At 37.0% G+C, this 18,189-nt stretch overlaps 2 protein-coding genes across 4 annotated transcripts; one reads left to right on the forward strand and one right to left on the reverse strand.

Moving 5' to 3' along the window:
• The first annotated feature begins 2,653 nt into the window (after positions 1-2,653).
• LOC112174132 (transcription termination factor MTEF1, chloroplastic) lies at positions 2,654-3,636 on the forward strand. The gene is given in 2 exon segments (XM_024311848.2): positions 2,654-3,042; positions 3,045-3,636. Coding segments are annotated over 2 exon segments (831 nt in total). The 5' UTR covers positions 2,654-2,768; the 3' UTR covers positions 3,602-3,636.
• An 861-nt stretch (positions 3,637-4,497) lies between these two features.
• LOC112172063 (phospholipase A-2-activating protein) lies at positions 4,498-17,047 on the reverse strand. Of its 3 annotated transcripts, none has more exons than XM_024309234.2 (22): positions 16,874-17,047; positions 16,408-16,739; positions 15,957-16,060; positions 15,117-15,185; positions 14,731-14,791; positions 14,292-14,431; positions 13,584-13,773; positions 12,847-12,908; positions 12,426-12,514; positions 11,512-11,584; positions 11,367-11,426; positions 10,621-10,767; positions 10,422-10,495; positions 9,869-9,955; positions 8,441-8,606; positions 7,432-7,509; positions 7,087-7,223; positions 6,681-6,757; positions 6,270-6,339; positions 6,012-6,077; positions 4,926-5,064; positions 4,498-4,817 (listed from the first exon to the last, which is right to left on the reverse strand). In XM_024309234.2, the coding sequence occupies exons 1-21, from the start codon at positions 16,937-16,939 to the stop codon at positions 4,930-4,932; spliced, it is 2,283 nt and encodes a 760-aa protein (XP_024165002.1). In that variant the 5' UTR covers positions 16,940-17,047; the 3' UTR covers positions 4,498-4,817; positions 4,926-4,929. The 3 variants fall into 3 exon arrangements, with proteins under 3 accessions (XP_024165002.1, XP_024165001.1, XP_024165000.1); XM_024309233.2 differs by having other exon boundaries at positions 4,915-5,064; XM_024309232.2 differs by having other exon boundaries at positions 4,498-5,064.
• Positions 17,048-18,189: the final 1,142 nt, after the last annotated feature.

Consider the following 18,189-nt stretch of genomic DNA (forward strand, 5'->3'; position numbering starts at 1 on the left):
ATCCGGAACTTACAGCGTCACCCTCCCGAGTTTGACGCTCCCGGTCCCTCCACCGCTGTACCAGTAGCCGTCGCCCCTGAGGAGAGCTCCACTTCGATGGACAGCGAGGAATTTCAGGATCATGTCGTCAAGCTTATGGAGGAGGTCGAAGGGCATTCCCATTCAAAGGGGGAGAAGAAGTAAAAACAATTTTTTATTATTATTTCTGTTTTTGCATGTTTTTAATTTTTGATGGACAAAAGTTTATTTTATTTTGAAGTTGTAAGTGCATAAGCACAGATAATTTTTGGATGCTTTCTATTATTATTAAGTAACTTTACTTTGGCAACTTGGATGAGGAAAAGGATGGAAACTGATTCCTGTATCCAAGTAGCTCTTTGTCACAATTTGTATATGTCTGTTGAAATCTAACATGCAGGAATACCAAGTTGAAAAATTGTCATGTGTTGAATGGGATTGCCCAAAGGGGGAGATTGTAAGTACTTGGACTACTCCCTTCAACACATGACTTTCCCAAGATCTCAAGGACAACAGACATGCAAAGAATTAGGAGTGTATCTCTCCTAATTGCTCGTAGAAACAAAGGAAATAAAGGAAGATCGCATGAACAGAATTTCAAGGAAACTATCTCACTGATCTTGAGATAAAGGTCTCTTTAATACATATCATATTTACATGATTCTAAATTGATATGCATTGATTTGAATTGATCTCAAAATCTCCTTATTTATGCATATCCGATTACATGCTCAAATCAGTTTTAAAACCCTTCCATATTTATCTTATTCTGTTTTTAAGATACGATTTATTTGAGGGGGAGTCCTGCTCCTATAAAAGGGTCTTACAAACTGATTTACAAGCGGGCATTATTTTGCATAAAATCAGTTTTTGATTGAACTCTTAGTTTGGTTGTTCAAATCGGTTTTTGAAAACTCTCAGTGTTTGTTTCATGTATGTCATTTCTTAATCAATCACTTGCATAATTCATTCTCAAGATCAGTGACAAAATTGAATATGAAGATGATCGAATACAGATTGGCTAGTCTTTGATGTTGAATAAATTAGAAGTTAGAACAGTTGTAAAACAAGTTAGCATCTGTTGCTAAGTGAAAGTGTTTGTTGTGAACAAACATTACTTGTATACTGTAAACTTGATTATTTCATATTGGATTGATTCTTCGTGTTGGCTACGTAAAAAGCCACGCAGTGAAGTTTCCTCAGTGGAGAGGTTTACACTGCGTTAGCAATTTTTGTGTCTGCGTTATTTCATTTGTGTACTAAAATAGGGTCAGCTTTCAAACTCTATTGAAATTGTTCCATCTTGTAAAAACAACTAATAACATTCAATTTCCCAAGCAACTCCAAAATTCAAGTTTCTAGTCACAATCGATTCACAAACACACACATCTAAACAACAATTCGAATCAGGTTCAGGAAGGTATGGTGCACCAAGTAAAAGACTGAGCCACCAATAGCTCCTGCTACATACAACTGCAGCAAAAATTCAAGCCCAAAAACTCTTCCAATCTGATCAATGCACCAAAACAAGAAACATGAAAATGATTGAATGTAACACTCCATAAAGACTCTACAAGAATCAACTTAATACATCAAACTCCCTTAACTCTATTACTCTTCGTCTCGAATTTGGTCAACATCTTCACCACCACGATCACTGTAATCCAATCCAATCAAATCAAAATTCAACCACCACATGAACAAAATTCACAAATGAAATTGCATCCACTGTCTTCCTCTAGCCAATGAATTTCAGATCACAAATCAATCGTAATTAACGCGAAAAGATAAGAAGCGAAACAGATCTGAATCGGAAACCAAGCGGTGAAGAAAATCGTACCTTAGATCCGATCAGTGAGTGAGAGGATCCAAAGGAGTGGCTAGGGCGCCGACAAACTCATTGAGTTCCGCTGCCGGATTCTGCTGCAGATATAGTCAAGTTGATCGGACTCTGAGCTTCTGTAATCACAGAGGGATGAGTGCAGGGGAGAAGGCCAGAATCAGACTCGGAGTGATCGTCGGGGTTGGGTTGGTCAGACACGGAGCTTTTGTAATCAACGTTCTCGTTGTTGTCATCGACGGAATCCGGCAGGCGGGAGGGAGAGAGAGAGAGAGAGAGAGTTGTGAATCGTGATTGGAGAGAAGGGGAGAGAGAATCGTATAGTTGTAGTTTATTAATTAAGTCAAGGGCATATTTGTCATTTCCTTTTAAATTGTGTTAATGGGAATAAAAATCTCTTGCTGAGCTAAGTGGGATAATTTTCCCTCATTTTGATGCTTTGGGTCAAGAACCCAATTTCATATATCATCGTTTGCTTAAGATCACCAACAAATTGTCAAACCTTTAATTTGATGAGGTTATTTTCCTCATGAACATGAACATATTTGCTTGAACTACAAATATTATTTTCAACGAACTATTCACATTTTTCGTGAAATATTGTGTTTGATGATATTTGATGGCTTCGGCTTGAATTGAACTTGTATGGAGGGATATTTTGCTTTCGGAATATTTCGCTTCGGGTTACAATAGATCAGCTTTCCATAAAAATCTCAGTTGCATTTAGCCAAAAATGACACTTTTAGGTTAAAAAAATTAAAATATCTCCAACTTTTTTCATTAATTGGTACTATTTTGGTCATTGGCTTCTTTGGACAAACACTAAACTTATCCTCTTCATCCCCAAGTTCTAAAATAACGGCCACCCAAAGTTGGCTCCATCTCAGTGTCGATCACCCTAAACTTCACAATGCCACTACTTCACTCTCTCTCCCTCCTCCCAACTCCATCATCTTCTTCCTCATCATCCTTAGTCTCTTCTCCCCATCCAAACCCTCACTTCATCAAGTTCCGCACCTCCTACCGCGAAAACATCCGCTACCTCAAAACCCTACGCGTCATCCGCCCTGACACAAAACCCAACAAGCTCCCCCTCCCCGACGCCACCGACCACCTCCTTGCCACCGTTAACTTCCTCAAGTCCAAGGGCTTCTCCGACTCCGACTTCCAAAGACTCGCCTTCCTCTCCCCAACCTCTTCTCCTCCAACTTCGACCCCACCGACGTCGCCCCTGTCTTCGACTTCTTAGCCGACGACCTCTCCGCCTCGCCCGAACAGTCCTGCGGCCTCATCCTCCGCTGCCCTGACCTCCTCTTCTCCGACGTCGAGTTCTGCCTCCGACCGACGCTGCATTTTCTCAAACAGGTGGGAGTCGAGAAGCTGAGCACGCCGACGAACCTGAACGCGCATTTGTTGAACACAAGGGTGGAGAAGCTGAGAGGGAAGGTAAGGTTCCTGAGGAGCTTAGGGTTTTCGTACGAGGAGGCGGTGAAGGTGTGCGAGAGGCTGCCGGCGATATTTGGGTACAGTGTGGAGGGGAATTTGAAGCCAAAATACGAGTATTTGGTGGAGGAGATGGAGAGAAATGTGGAGGAGTTGAAGAAGTTTCCGCAGTATTTTGGGTTCAGCTTGGAGAAGAAAATAGTGCCAAGGCATTTACATTTGAAGGAGAGGAATGTGAGGATTGCTTTGAATAGGATGTTGTTGTGGAGTGACCAGAGGTTTTATGCAAAATGGAAATAAGTAATCAACAAATTTGTATTGAAATCGAAGAAAATTAAATCAACAAATTTGTATAAAAGGTATTCTTAAAAACAAAACTTCTACTATACATGCGTGTATGCCATATGCACTGATTCAACGGTGCCCCAGCCACTGCATTGAGAAAGCCCATACAATGCTCACACAGATCAATGTGTGCATGGCATGCACCCATGTACAGTAGACAATCCATTCTTAAAATGATTGCAGATCATCTGTGGTATACTAAGAGTTCTCTTTGTCGACTAATCAAGGATAATGTAGTAACCACTTGGTTCTGTGTGATTGTCCCTCTAAAGACCAAAGTGGGACTACAAATGCTACCCAAAATGCGAGTAAGAGACCAGATCCGAGACCTTCCTGAGCTAAAATTACTACGAGAAATTCTTTTATGGTTAGATTACTTCTTCACCCGATGCAGCAGCGAAATTCTCTTAAATACCGTCAAATTTGCAACTGGATTTATTAAAAATTGAAGAAAGCATGATACTCTTGAAATCTCATCTTAAAGAATGGCAGTGAAAAATTGAAAATCAAGAGGCTTCGTTCGTTTTTGTTGCTTTAATCTGATAGGAAAATAGGGATGAGCTTTAGAAATTAGAAGTAGACGAGAATACAGTTTCATACTGTAAATCGGCTGATATAGCCCTGGTATATATATTGTCTTATTTGTCTACATCTCTAACATGCCATTTACCACATGAACTACAACATCAACGTGCACCTTTTTAAGAATGTCGCAAGTCTGCAACAGTCTTAATGGTTTTGGAACTAAAAGCGTTGAGCTCAAAATCAGCTTCAATGCTTTCAGTCATTGTAATAGCATGGATCAGACAGTTGAGCTCAAGCCATCCATGAAAGTAATGACAAGTGAGACAGTTTGTTAAATGCTTAATTCATTCCATCTGCTACTCATCAATAATTTTGAAGGTACAATTTGATGCCCTAACACATTTTCTGCTCTTGTTCAACAAATTTGAATGCTACGATTGACGCCCTAGTAACAGATTTTCTCAGTCTGCTAACTTCTCAAAAGAAAAGCGGCTGTCTTGTCAAAGTGAGACCGTCAACCATTGCATCATTCTCACTATGCCAATTGTGATGTAAATATTCAAAATTTCAAATCATTTCAGCATGGATTCTGCAGTCCAATCAGCATCTGCAACCAGAAGATAAACGCTTCCTAATCCTGTGTAAACTGTAGAGTCATCGAAACAATGAAAATTCTTCCACCGTAAGAACACACAGCAGCTAGTTGAAATATCCCAACTTCACAGCCCAGGAATGACATTTACCAGGGACTCACAGTTTCAGCTCTGTTTTGTTAGCACTTCAATGTCAACCCCAACCTCAGCAATCTTTGTCTCTTTAGAAGCTTTCGCTATTTTAGCAATATTCTCAACATCAAAGTCAATAGCTATCTGTTTTACGGAGCCTTCGAGCATCTGGTTTAGACAAACACCAAAAAAATTAACAATTACTATAGCCACCAAGAGCTGATAAACTGATACAGCAATTATTCAAGGTAGAAAGCAACACAGCGAAGATCTGACACGAAAAGATACACATAAATAATTTAAGACTCCATACAAAAGGGAGAAACAGTTTTAGACTCCTGCTTTAAGAAGACATTATTCTAGCCTCAAGATAAGCTTTTGCCCTACCCCAATAGGAATATGTAAGTCATAACTTTCATAGGGAAGATGTTCCAAATTCCCATTTTTTCCCCATTCTGGATTATGGAGTGGGATGTTCCAAGAATGTTGCTAACTGCTGATTTCATGGGGATCCGCGCAAACAAGCAGACAATTACTCTATGGCCTTGTGCAGCTTTGCCTCTAATTGAACTCTACTAATTGTAGGGGAACAAAAGGACCACAAAAATAAGGAAGAGGAGAGGTAAGAATATTGGGTTTCTTTTGGAGACGCTGTCTAGACATTCTAGTGGCGTTCCTGATCGGCTGATTTGCTGTGCTTGTAGTAGGTTTATCATAGGTGGGCCACTTCGTCATCTGCTTCAGTAATTTTGTTTTAACAAATTCATGTCCCCCAATACCCATAAGGTATTGAAGATTCAAAGGTTTTTATGAGCTTTAAATTTTGTGAAACTTGCTGGAACATAGACAAGTGGACAGCCTTCTAATGAACCTGGCTAGTACGCAAGCCATGAATAAATGCAATGAGGACTGCCTTAGGTCATTTGAATAAAATAAGTGATAATTATTAATTGGATAAATAAAACGATAGAAAGCCCAATGGGTAAAATTTATTTATTGGGGAAAAATCAAGTAATGGGGTATAATCATATACAGAAGAACGCAAGTGAGATGCTGACAACTTATTTTCAACAAAAACAATCATCCCAAAGTAAGAAAAAGTATTCAAAGCATACCAGTGATCCAATGGCAACTAATGCCCGGAACTTTGCATCAATTTCCAGATTTTCCTCCTCGGCAATCTGCAGAAAACCATATATTATTGTCATGATTCACCAAATTCAGGATTCAGGATCTCAAAATTTCTATTTAAATAAAATGATATTCTGCTGTCTGATAAAGGGCAGGTTTCAGGTGGGACACACAAATGAAAAAACAAATCGTACATTTGGAGGCAAGTAGGACAGTAGACTGATGATATAATATCTTTATACCTGAAGTGCAGCTGAAAGAACCTGCGACTGACCTTCCCGGTCCTTGTTATCAATCAACAAAACAGCATAACTGTAGAGCTCAAAGCAGAAAGCTTAAAGGTCAATTTCAAACTTAAATCAATTACAGTACAGCATTACAGTTACATCAGGGTCACCAATTCCTATCAACCCATTGAGAAATGAATATTTTCATCTGTTATGGATATATAATAAAAAAATGCCTAGCACATTCATAGAGAAACATATTAAACCTCAAAGCTATTCATATAACAGCTACAATTGAAGGCTAATATGCAATGATAAAATTATCCCCTACAAATAAATCTCAAAATAAGGAAGGAAACAAGCCCAACCATTTACTTATGCTCATGGTAGGAGACATATTGAAAATGCAGTCAACAGAAAACTTACTTGAGTATCAATGTTGCATATGATAATTGTAAATTCTTATTTGGAGATGAATAACAGCTTGAATACACATCTAGAATCTGCAAATAACCACATATGATAACAATTACTATAAAAAAAAAAACTGATATCATCATAAGGTACCTAATAACTAATTATCATACTGATAATGTTTAAAAGGAAAGGAAAAAAAAAACTACATGAAACTTTTGCAAAAGGCAATTCAGAAATCTAATCAATATGGTATCTAATAAATGTGGACTGATACCATAAAATATACATAAGACACAAAAATGCAAGTTTGCAAACAGGACTTTTAAATCAATTTATGCAAGCAAATCACTCAGAAGTGCTACAAATATTGTTATGCCAACAACCTTAATGGTCGTAAATAATTCAGAAGGCTAACCTCACTGCGATGCAATTGTAACCAGTTGTGGAAGCTCGAGTTCTTGAAAAGATTTGTTACAACACGAACACTTGTTAAGAGGTTTGCGGGAACCGAGTGATTTATTGCGACATTTTTTATCATTTCCCATAGTAAATCTGGTTAGAGTACAGAGACAAGTTATAAATCAGAATTGAAATTAGAGCAGTAAAAAATCAAATCTGTATCATTATTTACTACTAATAATTTCCATAAAATGTGTGCATTTGGAGATGGAACATCTCCAACTTCAGTACACATTTTGCGCAAACTCACAATAAACTTTCACGATAAAAGCACAGCAGGTTATATCTCTAACTGCAGTACCATTTTCAGCTCTAACATGCTGGAGAAGTAGACGTGCTCCATCAGGGTGTAGAACAATCATCCTCAAAGTATCAATAACTGCAGATGGTAACCGAGTTTCAACTGAGTACACACAACCATTTCTGAAAAATGGTAGGACAGGTGGGCACAAAATGGACACAATACAATACAATTTACAACAGTGCTACACTCCAATTAACTTTCAAGAACAATAACGGATCATAATGCATTTAACAAGCTACAGAAAAGTCATAGCTTCACAACAATCATTTAAGAAATGCCATGTGGACAATTCTTTTTTCCATTTCAAAGGGAAACAACTTTTATTAATTGCCACGAAAATACAAACAGATAGGGAAGGAGCCGTCCAACATTACATGCTGAACTAAATAAAAACAAAGAATGACTCGTATTACCAGATCCCTGAAAAACGGATACATTATAAGTAGTTTGCAGACTCGGACATGACGTGGTCCACATCCCCATGCAAATTACAACATAATGTTGAAAACTGAAAAGCTCACAACCACACACAACTTACACTAAGATCATACTTGAATTAGTTATATCCCAGTGCACCCAACATTTAATATCTTTTTCTCTTTCCATCATCTTTTCTTTACCACTATTCAGTTTATTTCAAGCTTTGTTATACAGCATAAGGCAATTAATCCACTTAAATTGCTACTAGCATACACAAAATGTAGTAGTCAGCTGACAGAGTTCATATAGCAGCCAATACACAATCAGCCACAAGCCAACTCAAACAGTTATAAATTTGTCATTGGAGATTAAATAGTAAGCATCCTGTTATCCATTTCGCTGCATCTTAGGAAATGATTTCTAGAACTGTTCAAATTTTGAACATCGTTTTGAAACCTTCTAGCAACTATTTGGGAATGTAGACGTGCATCCTTCCTTATACAATTGACTCGCAGGAATTAAATTTCATTACCACTACCCAAAAAATGAAATGAACACAGCTGTACACTAAAATGTTCGCGCTCACCTGGAAATAACATTGCAACTGGCCATGATTTTAGCAGTCTCATCAACAAAGCAATGTCACCTTCGGCAAATTTACTAGAGTGATAATGTGATGTGTCCTTCAGTACTTTAACAATAGCACCCAGCCTGGAAACCTCAACTTCATTTAATGACAAGTTGCTCTTTTCCTTCAAGATATTACCAAAACAATCATCAAGCATATATTACAAATATCAAAATAAATAGAACTAGATCATGCTGCTCCATCAATTAAAAACAAAATTAAAGAAAGCTGCTCATGAGGTTGGGTAGCCAGATTAGAAATTAAAAACCAAATAAACAAACGGGATGCTTTGCTATATATTAAGAGTGTTGTTATTAAGACACCCAACGAGTCAATCTACACCTCTTTATTTTTTTTACTCTTTCAAGTTAACTTAGCTGTCCATAATGCCCAGGTTAATATAAGAAAATATACATAATAAAGTTAGATTAAAGAATAAAAAATGAAGAGGGGCTGTAGTATGAAATTTAGCTTGCACACTACTATCAGTTACTTGACACCCTACCATGCAATGAAAAAGAAATCTACTTTATAAACAAGTTTAGATGGAAAACAATTTCTACTACAGTAACAAGTTATGCCGAAAATAAATGTCAGCAAACAATTAAAATAACACTAGGGGCCTCCATGGTTTCTATGAAATCCATGATCAAGAATTTTAAGATATATTTACTAATATGAAAATTAATTGAATAATTTAAGACATCTACAAAAACTATTGCATTCCTTTCTACCACTTAAGAGAAGTACCAGTTCCATGCAATGATGCTAACTGTTGAACTAAAAACTAGATATCGCAAGTAAGTTGCAAGGTCATCAAAATGCACGATAAATGGGTGACCAGACCCAAAGAAATTTGAAGTTCAAGAATGCAGCAAATCTGGTAATTTGACAATACTTCATCTACAAATCTTATGATCTGTGCAAAAATATATATAAACTCGACACATGGCATGAGAGGGTCAACATAACTTAGGAAATTTGAGCATGAAAAATTGTACTGCATGATGAGCATGCCAATTATATATATATACCTCACTTTTCAAGTTTAAGGAGAGAGGACCTCATCCCACACACACACACACATATCTCAACAATTCAATATTCAACAACACATTATGAATTTATGAGCATGCCAACTAAACTCGACACACGGCACGAGAGGGTCGACATATTTGAGCATGAAAAATGGCACTTTCATGATGAGCATGCCAAATAAGAAATTTTAATATTGATAAATAAGTATAACTCCAATGTGTGTCGAAGCTGATCGAAAGAGCACTTTCAAGATGTTACAAAGAGGCTCAGTCCACTACAAAAGTGTATTTGTACAAAGGAATAAAAAAGTTGGAACACTACTGTCCCTTAGATATGCAGAAAACAAACCTGGTCAGACAGTAGATTATTATTGAACTCTGTAATCTTCTTGAGAATCCCATCAAACTGAGCCACGTCAAAAACAAGCATTCCTTTCTGAAATAAAAGAATCCAAAGGAAAAGATGCATTAAGTAACAAAACAAATATCAAAGCAAATATATTTTTTATAGCACGTTTTCTGCTCAAACCTATTTGTAAGACTTTTCCTTCTCAAAATGCCCACCTTTTAAAAATAGGTATAAGAAGGGAATTCCATATGGACATACAAAATAATCGACTTACATCATCTAAGATGGCACAGATCACTTACAATTAACAATAAGTTCAAAATCACAACCATTGACTCAACAAACCAGGCCTTAATATCAACCGCATGGATATTTAAGCAATCTTGATACAAAAATTGGTGATGATCTAGAACCATAGTTTTAAGAGCATGAAAGCTAAGAGCTCAGAACCTTGGTAAAAGGTACTGAGCACAGAAAAAAAAAACATAATTTTGATCAACTTAATTTCTTCAAGATGAATTGAAAGCCTTAGAATAAGAGCTCAACAGTCTACCTTAGGAATATGTTTGAATGTAGGTTTTGCAGAACCAGACTTGCTTGAAGATTGTCCTGGTACGTAAGCACTGGCTGGAACAAGGAAAACCAAAAATAATAATTACATAATCAAGTGAAAAGCAAACAGAGACACAATATAACACCTGAATCACCACCAAAGAATTGACGTTAAATGGTCATGGCAACAGCATACTTACCCCCAGTGTAGGGATCACGAAATGTTGGATCAAGTGTGAAATCTTTCTGTCCAGTATTTTGGAGAATGAATGCTACAACCTGTTCACGGTAGGAAAGAGGAAGATTCTCCTTCAGAAGCCACTTGTCAGCAGTGTCATATGGATTATCTGTACACAAACAATTGAATGAACGACTCATATTCTTGCAATGATGTTCTTGAGTCACATAAACAACAAAGGGCTAAATACCAAAAGGTATAACTGTGCTTTTTCTTCCACATCATGTTAGTAATGAAACCTTTAATTTACCACAAATCATAAGTTTTTGCAAGATCAAAAACTAAACTTTTTTATTTGTTTCTATTTATTCAAATAACTATATTGAGGACAAAGTGTTACTGTAACAATTAAAGGAATCTATTAAAAATATGTAACAACTGTTTCTAACATGTTAGTCTTCACTTAGACAGGATGAATGCTATAAAACTATGTAGTCATTTAGACATCAAAGATTCTCTACACTTGTAATTGTATAGGTAATGCATATTGATTAATCAGTTGACTAATAAGAAGAGCCAATCAAACTAGCTTTTCAGTCTTTTAGATTGTCCTACATCTACACTTCACAATAGATCAAAGGTTGGCAGGATTAAACAAAAGGTAAGATACGAATGTTTAGCTGTAACACACAATCCACAAATAAGAACAAGAAAAGAACACACAATATAAAATCATAAAGAAGCCAGGGATTAAAAAAGAAATTATACCTGATCGATTGTAAGGCAGCTTCCGTATAGGCTCACCATCTCCAATGTCGACATCAAACACTACAGAACAAGAATATATGTATAAATCAAAAGTATACACGGGAAATGGATATCAAAGTGCATGCTGAAAGAGACATATCCTGACCATAATCATATTCACTTCCATCAAGAACAGGACGCTTCATGCCATCATCTGGCCCATCAACAACTTCGCCAATCTACGTTGAAAGAAATAGTGTAAGGGGCTCCCAAATTTGAAGAATTAAAGAAAAATGTCCCAAACATGAAAACATCTCCAAGTTTCCCAACATGAAAACACCTGCAAATTTCCCCAACATGAAAACATATGCATAGCTAGCAGTTTCATTTCTTCATTTAGGGAGCACATCTGTGATGAGTGATGAATGCATGCAAAGAAAAAACAAGTTGAATAATTAAAGCAACATATAAGTACCATATAACTACACTTTGACCTTCAAAAGCCACCAGACTAAGTAATAGATATAGAAACTACATGTGATTAATACTATGGCTTATAGTAATGCAATTACTATAAATCGGAAACTCAAAGTGAAGATCTCAAAAGCACGAGTATTTCCTGTGACATGTATCAAAAACAAGCACCTGAGGCATTGAAAAAAAATTATGTCTGCATGCAGACCATGGCTTATTTATATTTTTTTTCTTTTAGATTTTGTGCCTAACATTGAGTTAAAGTTATTCAAAAGAACTTCATTTTTCCTTTGAAGAGTTGCATTTCAATAGAAAGATGGAAAACACGAGAATCAAACATGTCCATAAATTCCAAAAACAGGGCATGCAACAAACAGGTTTCACATAACCAGTCAAACAACCTATAAAAGCAATCCAGTCATAATGGTAACGGATTCACCATCTTCCCGATGTTTTCTTTAATATAAACCAGATATACAAATTGACAAAAAGACTCGCAATCATTAAATTTCACCCAGGCACTCATATGGTACTTCTTAAGAAGAAAGATAATATGACAAGGTAGCAAATAGCCAAGGAAGATATCAGTATGAAAATCAAAATTACTTTATCCCACTTCTGTTCTCTGACATTCCATGCATATGCCACACCATTGTCCCCCTCTCTGACAATTTTAGTCTGACCATCACTGGTTCCTGATCACAATACCACAGAAACATGATCGACGTAAAAATTTACTACTTGTCAAAAGAATACAATATTTAGACATTGTTCACAGAAGACTTTGCTGTGGTAACCAAGATCATAATATAAAGAGGATGCCTCTTTCCAAAATATAATAACAAGTCAAAGGTGACTTGTGTTCCTCAAATGGAAATAATTGTTCAATCAGAATTCGAACTAGAAATCTTCAATCTAAAACAATAAAAATATCTGTTAAAACCAGATAACTAGCAAAAGCACAAAATCACTAGAGAAGAGTGAAACTGAAATCAGCACCCAAAAAAGGTAAAAGATTGAATCGTACCTGGAATCTGTAAAGCCTCTAGCCCAGGTAAATCTTCCAGTTTCAATCCTCCAACCCTCTTCCTAAAAGAAACAAGTTTATTAAGACAAGTAAACCAGGTCAAGAAGATGAAACAATTTGCAACCAACAAGAAGAGTATAAATCATAAAAGAACCGATCAAATGCAGATGCATATTTTATCTACAGAAATATGAAGAAAACTGATATCCAACAAAAAAGGAACACTGCTAGAGTTAGAGCATCAACCCAAAACCGATTGGCTATGGGTGGAAAGGCTCATAGCTTAGACATTGTGAAGCAGAGATTCGAATTTCAAATGTTTATTCACAACAGATATTTGTTTCTTTTTGGTACACAGAAATCTCCAAACCCACTTTGCTGACCCAGGCCCAAATTTGATCCTCCTGCTGACCCTTAAAATACATGAACCGCAGACCAAATGGACCTGGCTATTCCGCCCAACTCCACATTGGTATTCACAACAGATATTATTCAAACCAAACCCATTAATCACATGGGAAAAGAAATTAGCTAACTATCCGAGAGAAAGGATAATAAATTCCTAGAAAATAGATGATGTATCAAGTAACCTTTAAAGAAGCAATTCTAAGCAAATATTAGTCTATATAAATGTGTAGCACTGGGTAGAAATGGGTGAAATGCTGAAACCCATATTACGAGGCATAGCAGGTTCTTAGCTGTTACATAACATAGGTGTAACAGAAGATGGGCCATACCTGCTAATTTTGTGCTGAGTCAGTTGGGAGAAATATGACTCAAGTTCTAGGGAATCAGCAATTTTATCCTGGTTTACTGTCCAGATACGTACGACTCCATCAGAACATGCTGTTACAATATCCCCATTTTCCAAGAACTTTGCATCCCAAACACAACCAGGATGTTCTATGCTCTGAACACAAACTCCATCTGAAACGACATATATCCCACATTAAATTACAATTGAAGCCTTAAATCACCACTTTTTCTTTCAATGACATAATTACAGGACTCTATAAAATTTCTGCTACTTTCTACATTACAACTCTCAGTGGCAAAGAGATATAAAAGAAAATAATCACTGTGCAAGAATCCCTGGAGTAATTGAACAAGTTTTTGAAGGTTCCTTTTCACTTCCCCTACAAACTCCACACCAGAATTGCTCATGTTATTACCAATAAAACTCTATAAAATCAACATCCTTTTTCGCAAGATAGCATTTTCATCTCCAAAAGAGTACTAATGGGTCACCATGAAGAAAATTCACAAAATTACTGCAATTTCCTGAGGCGAAGTAATACTGTATTCCTCTTGTATAAATATAAAAGAGTGTGATATTTTTTCTCTCTCTATTTTTTCCTTGGGAACTTAAGGGACTTTGCCTAAACTCAGACAGGTCAGAACCCGAATGATATCTCTAAAAAGAAGCATAAATCAGAAGCATTCACCTTTCCATATCTTGGCAAAACAATCTTCGCTACTACTGACTATTAGTCCAGAAACATGCGAATCAACTGAATATACAATAGAAGTATGACCAACCATCTCCATTAAAACTTCACCGGTGAGAGCCCATAACCTGATAGAACTGCAGCAGACCAACAAAAAAATGTATATATATTGTAATCAGGAAGACCCATATTCAATGTAGATAACTGAATAGAAACAAAGGGAAGACAAATAAATTAAGGCACCAACCAGCATATAAAGACCTTTGCTAGCAACACAGTTAACTAAGTGATTAGCCACAAGAGAGTCTGGCTGAGGGTGAAAGTTGATCAAAACTCCCCCCGCAACCCCCCCCCCGCCCCCCCCCCCCCCCCCCCCCCCCCAAAACAAAAAAAAAATATGCATCCAAAACAACAATAACTGCCTAAACAAGCTCACCCATCATGTGAAGCTGAAAGAACTCCCAATCCAGACATCATTGCCAAGCCTCTAACAGTATCTGTAAGATGAGCAAATGCATATTATAAATGACTGCAAGACGTTGTATGCAAATTCTTTTTCCAAGAGGAGATTCTATGCATTTGCATTATTACTAAAAAATAAATAATATATATAATAAAGAAACAAAAAAAGACACACTTTATGCAAGTTATTAGAGCAAGCTGTCTTTCAATCTAATGGTCTTCAAATGTCATCTTACAAGTTATTAGACCATACATAGTTCTTATATAAGCCACAATGTAGGAAATAACAAAAACACCATCACTGTTATTGAGGATATACAAAAATTAATATCAGAACATAGCATGACAGAAGATAATTACCTGCATGCCCAACAAACGTGTGAGTACATGTAGTTCCTCTCCAAAGTTTTAAAGTAGTATCACTTGAACCTGGATAAAGAAAATAGAGTCAACATCATAAGTTTCTAGAAAAAGATGGATCTATGCATTTGAATCTCATGTAGAATGTGGTCAGCTCAACATGACAAGATCAAACAATATCTAATCTATAACGCCTTTCTTACATGTGAGCAAGTGAAATTCTAGAGTTCTATGATCTGAAGCAAACTAGCATGCTCACTTAGCGGTGAAAGTATACAGTTGTATAGAAGTGCAGCCAATGTGCAACTAAAGTTACACTATGAGCAAGTGAAATTCTACGGTTCTATGATCTGAAGCAAACTAGCATGCTCACTTAGCACTGAAAGTATACAGTTGTATAGAAAGTGCCGCCAATGTGCACTGTGCTCTTTTCAGTCCTAAAGTTACACAGATACATGCATCACATGTGTTTTAAACCCGGTCCAAACTTGAGAAATTCCCTAGTTAAATGCAAGCATGGCATGAGTCTTCAGCAAGCCTGTGAAGTTTAGCAAACTCCCTCAATCACCTATGCTATTACTCCTGTAGACATATAGCCTAATGGCCGGTATGGCACATGCTTTGATGGCCCCTAAGAGTTCATGCTCGACATAATGTGCTTCATACCTACTTTTTACGAAAACAGATGCATATGGCATGAACAAAATAAGGATCACAAGCCAGAAACAAATTGAATTATAGAAAAGGGGGTCCAAAAATTTAGTGAAACCATACCAACACTTAGTGAATGGAAAAAAAAATTAAATATAATATGTATCCTTCCACAAGTTATAACCATACCAGTGACAAGTTCGCCAGAAGGAAGCTTTATAACTGCTTGGATTGCTGCCTTATGAGCCTCCCAAGATTCTACCAGTTGGCCATTCCTCCACCTTTTTAAAGTACTGTTGAAAAGACACCAAAAGAAAATCATCAACCTATAGTATCAGAAGAGCATAATAGCTTAGGAATCCAAAAGAGAATCAACTATTTGTGTGCCCTAGAGCTGGTCAATAGTAAATCAACCAGCACATAAGCATACTCTAACAAAACAAATAGCAATTTGTTTTGCCAAAACAGGCAACATGGACTAGCCAGATTCACGTAACCATTTCAAATGGGCACTCGAGGCGAAATCATTTTCCTATAATTGCTTGTAGACACAATCAACACGATACAAACCTCTATTCTATAGCAATAAGGGTTAATAATTCATCCAGTTCATACAGCAAACTTGTAAGTAAACACTCACTTGTCCACAGAAGATGAAACAATGTCTCCATTATTGAAAGCAATGCCGGTGACCTGCAACTGATGTCCCTTGAGAGTTTGAACCTTCTCCCCAGTCTTCAAGTCCCACACCAACACCATAGTGTCCATGCCACCAGACACAATTCGGCCTTCTGGATACTCCTCATTGGACTCAATCCACACCAATGGGCCCACGAAACTCGTGTGGCCCAGCAGAATCTTCGCCGGCGCATACCGGCGTTCGTCGGAAGGGTCCAAGGACCATAACCTAACAGTTCGATCACGTGAAGAAGTAGCTATTCCCGCATTGCCGCACACGCAAATTCCACGAACCTAAATTGATTAAGTAAATTTCAATCACAGAGTATTCAATTCTTGTTTGAAGGTCTAGAACAGTACGGAGATTATTGATTTGCTGAAAAAAAAACTGAGAAACAAGAAAATTGAGGGGGTGAGAGAGATCTTACGTCGTCTTCGTGGCCGCGGAGCTCGCAGCGCAATTGGTACTCTTTGAAATCGATATTCATGTCCATGGGAGAGCGTGAGGGTTTTAGTTTCAGTGATCAGAGCAGAACTGGGTTTTGTGAGGAGAAGAAGAGGACGACTAGCGTGGCTTTAGGAGTCAGGAAGGCATCAAAGCGCACCAGCTTGTTGTGCAAGTTCTTGTACATTGTGTTTCGTGCGACGTGCCGTTTTTTTTGCCTAGTTGGCTTTACTTTTTTTTTTTTTTTTTTTTTTTCTAATACAGTCGCAAAGTGTGCTAACATCCGGAGCCGGGACCTGATTTGAATAGAGCTCTCTTCAGGTAATGTTTTTCACAAGAGTATGATTGCACGCTGGACCTCTTTGAGTTTACTACTCACATTCGCCCAACTTACAGGCCAAGCCAAATTTTTGCTAGACCAAACCTCTTGTGTTCTTTTTTCAGTTTTTCTCTTGTTGACTTTTTTATTTAAGGTAAATTACTCAAAAATACTAATTTCCCCTGAAATTTTAGAGTTTTTGTTATTTTTTTCTAAAATACCTGAAAAAAAAATTTCTTTAAAGAACAAGCACATACACAAAGATATTTTGAACTCACAATGTCAATATAGACCCATTCTCTAGAGTCACATATTATATTACACTAAGTTTACAAATTAAGCTAAAACAACAATTCAATAAGTAAACTCACGCACCCCACTCACTACACAGCGAAGACTAACAAGTTTCTAAATTAACCTACATCTGCAACAGCAAGACACTTCTCAGCTCCAATTGGTCACCCTAACCTGCAGGATAAACCCTACATCATCGAATAATGCATCGGATTGCAACAACAAAACTAGTAAGCTTATGAAACTCGTGTGAGTAAGCTCAACAAAACAAAACAGAAATACATGCTTAAATCATCTCAACCTAACAACATTGATAAGCAATTATATCATAACGACAAAATCAAGTTCTCATCCTTCAATATCATGCTCACGTAAGTCAATTCATAAACTAAAACCCACATGCTCTGACTCTCAACTCAACATTCAATTACCCAAACCTTACCCAACATAGTTTCACCTCATGTAATGTTAGAGGTGAACACGAAATTAGCACCACATAAATCATAACTCGCTTCTTAGAAAACAAAACATTTGTCACCCTCGTAACATTTTAAATCATTTTTCAATGCAATAGTGATTTTGCTAAAACCGACGTACATCTCGATCCATCACAGCCCTCTTGAATTAATGAAAATAAGGCCTAGTAATCCCTGCATAGAATTTAGTTCAGGAGATCATAATAAAAG

The sequence above is a fragment of the Rosa chinensis genome, chromosome 6 (assembly GCF_002994745.2).
Source record: "Rosa chinensis cultivar Old Blush chromosome 6, RchiOBHm-V2, whole genome shotgun sequence".
Lineage (NCBI taxonomy): Eukaryota > Viridiplantae > Streptophyta > Magnoliopsida > Rosales > Rosaceae > Rosa > Rosa chinensis.

Excerpts from the sequence above, each read along its gene's own strand:
- LOC112172063 (XM_024309234.2), bottom strand. The coding sequence starts at position 16,939 with ATGGACATGAATATCGATTTCAAAGAGTACCAATTGCGCTGCGAGCTC. Across the intron at positions 16,740-16,873 it reads TCCGCGGCCACGAAGACGAC|GTTCGTGGAATTTGCGTGTG; the intron begins GTAAGATCTCTC and ends TAATCAATTTAG. Across the intron at positions 12,909-13,583 it reads ACTCAGCACAAAATTAGCAG|GAAGAGGGTTGGAGGATTGA; the intron begins GTATGGCCCATC and ends TGTTTCTTTTAG.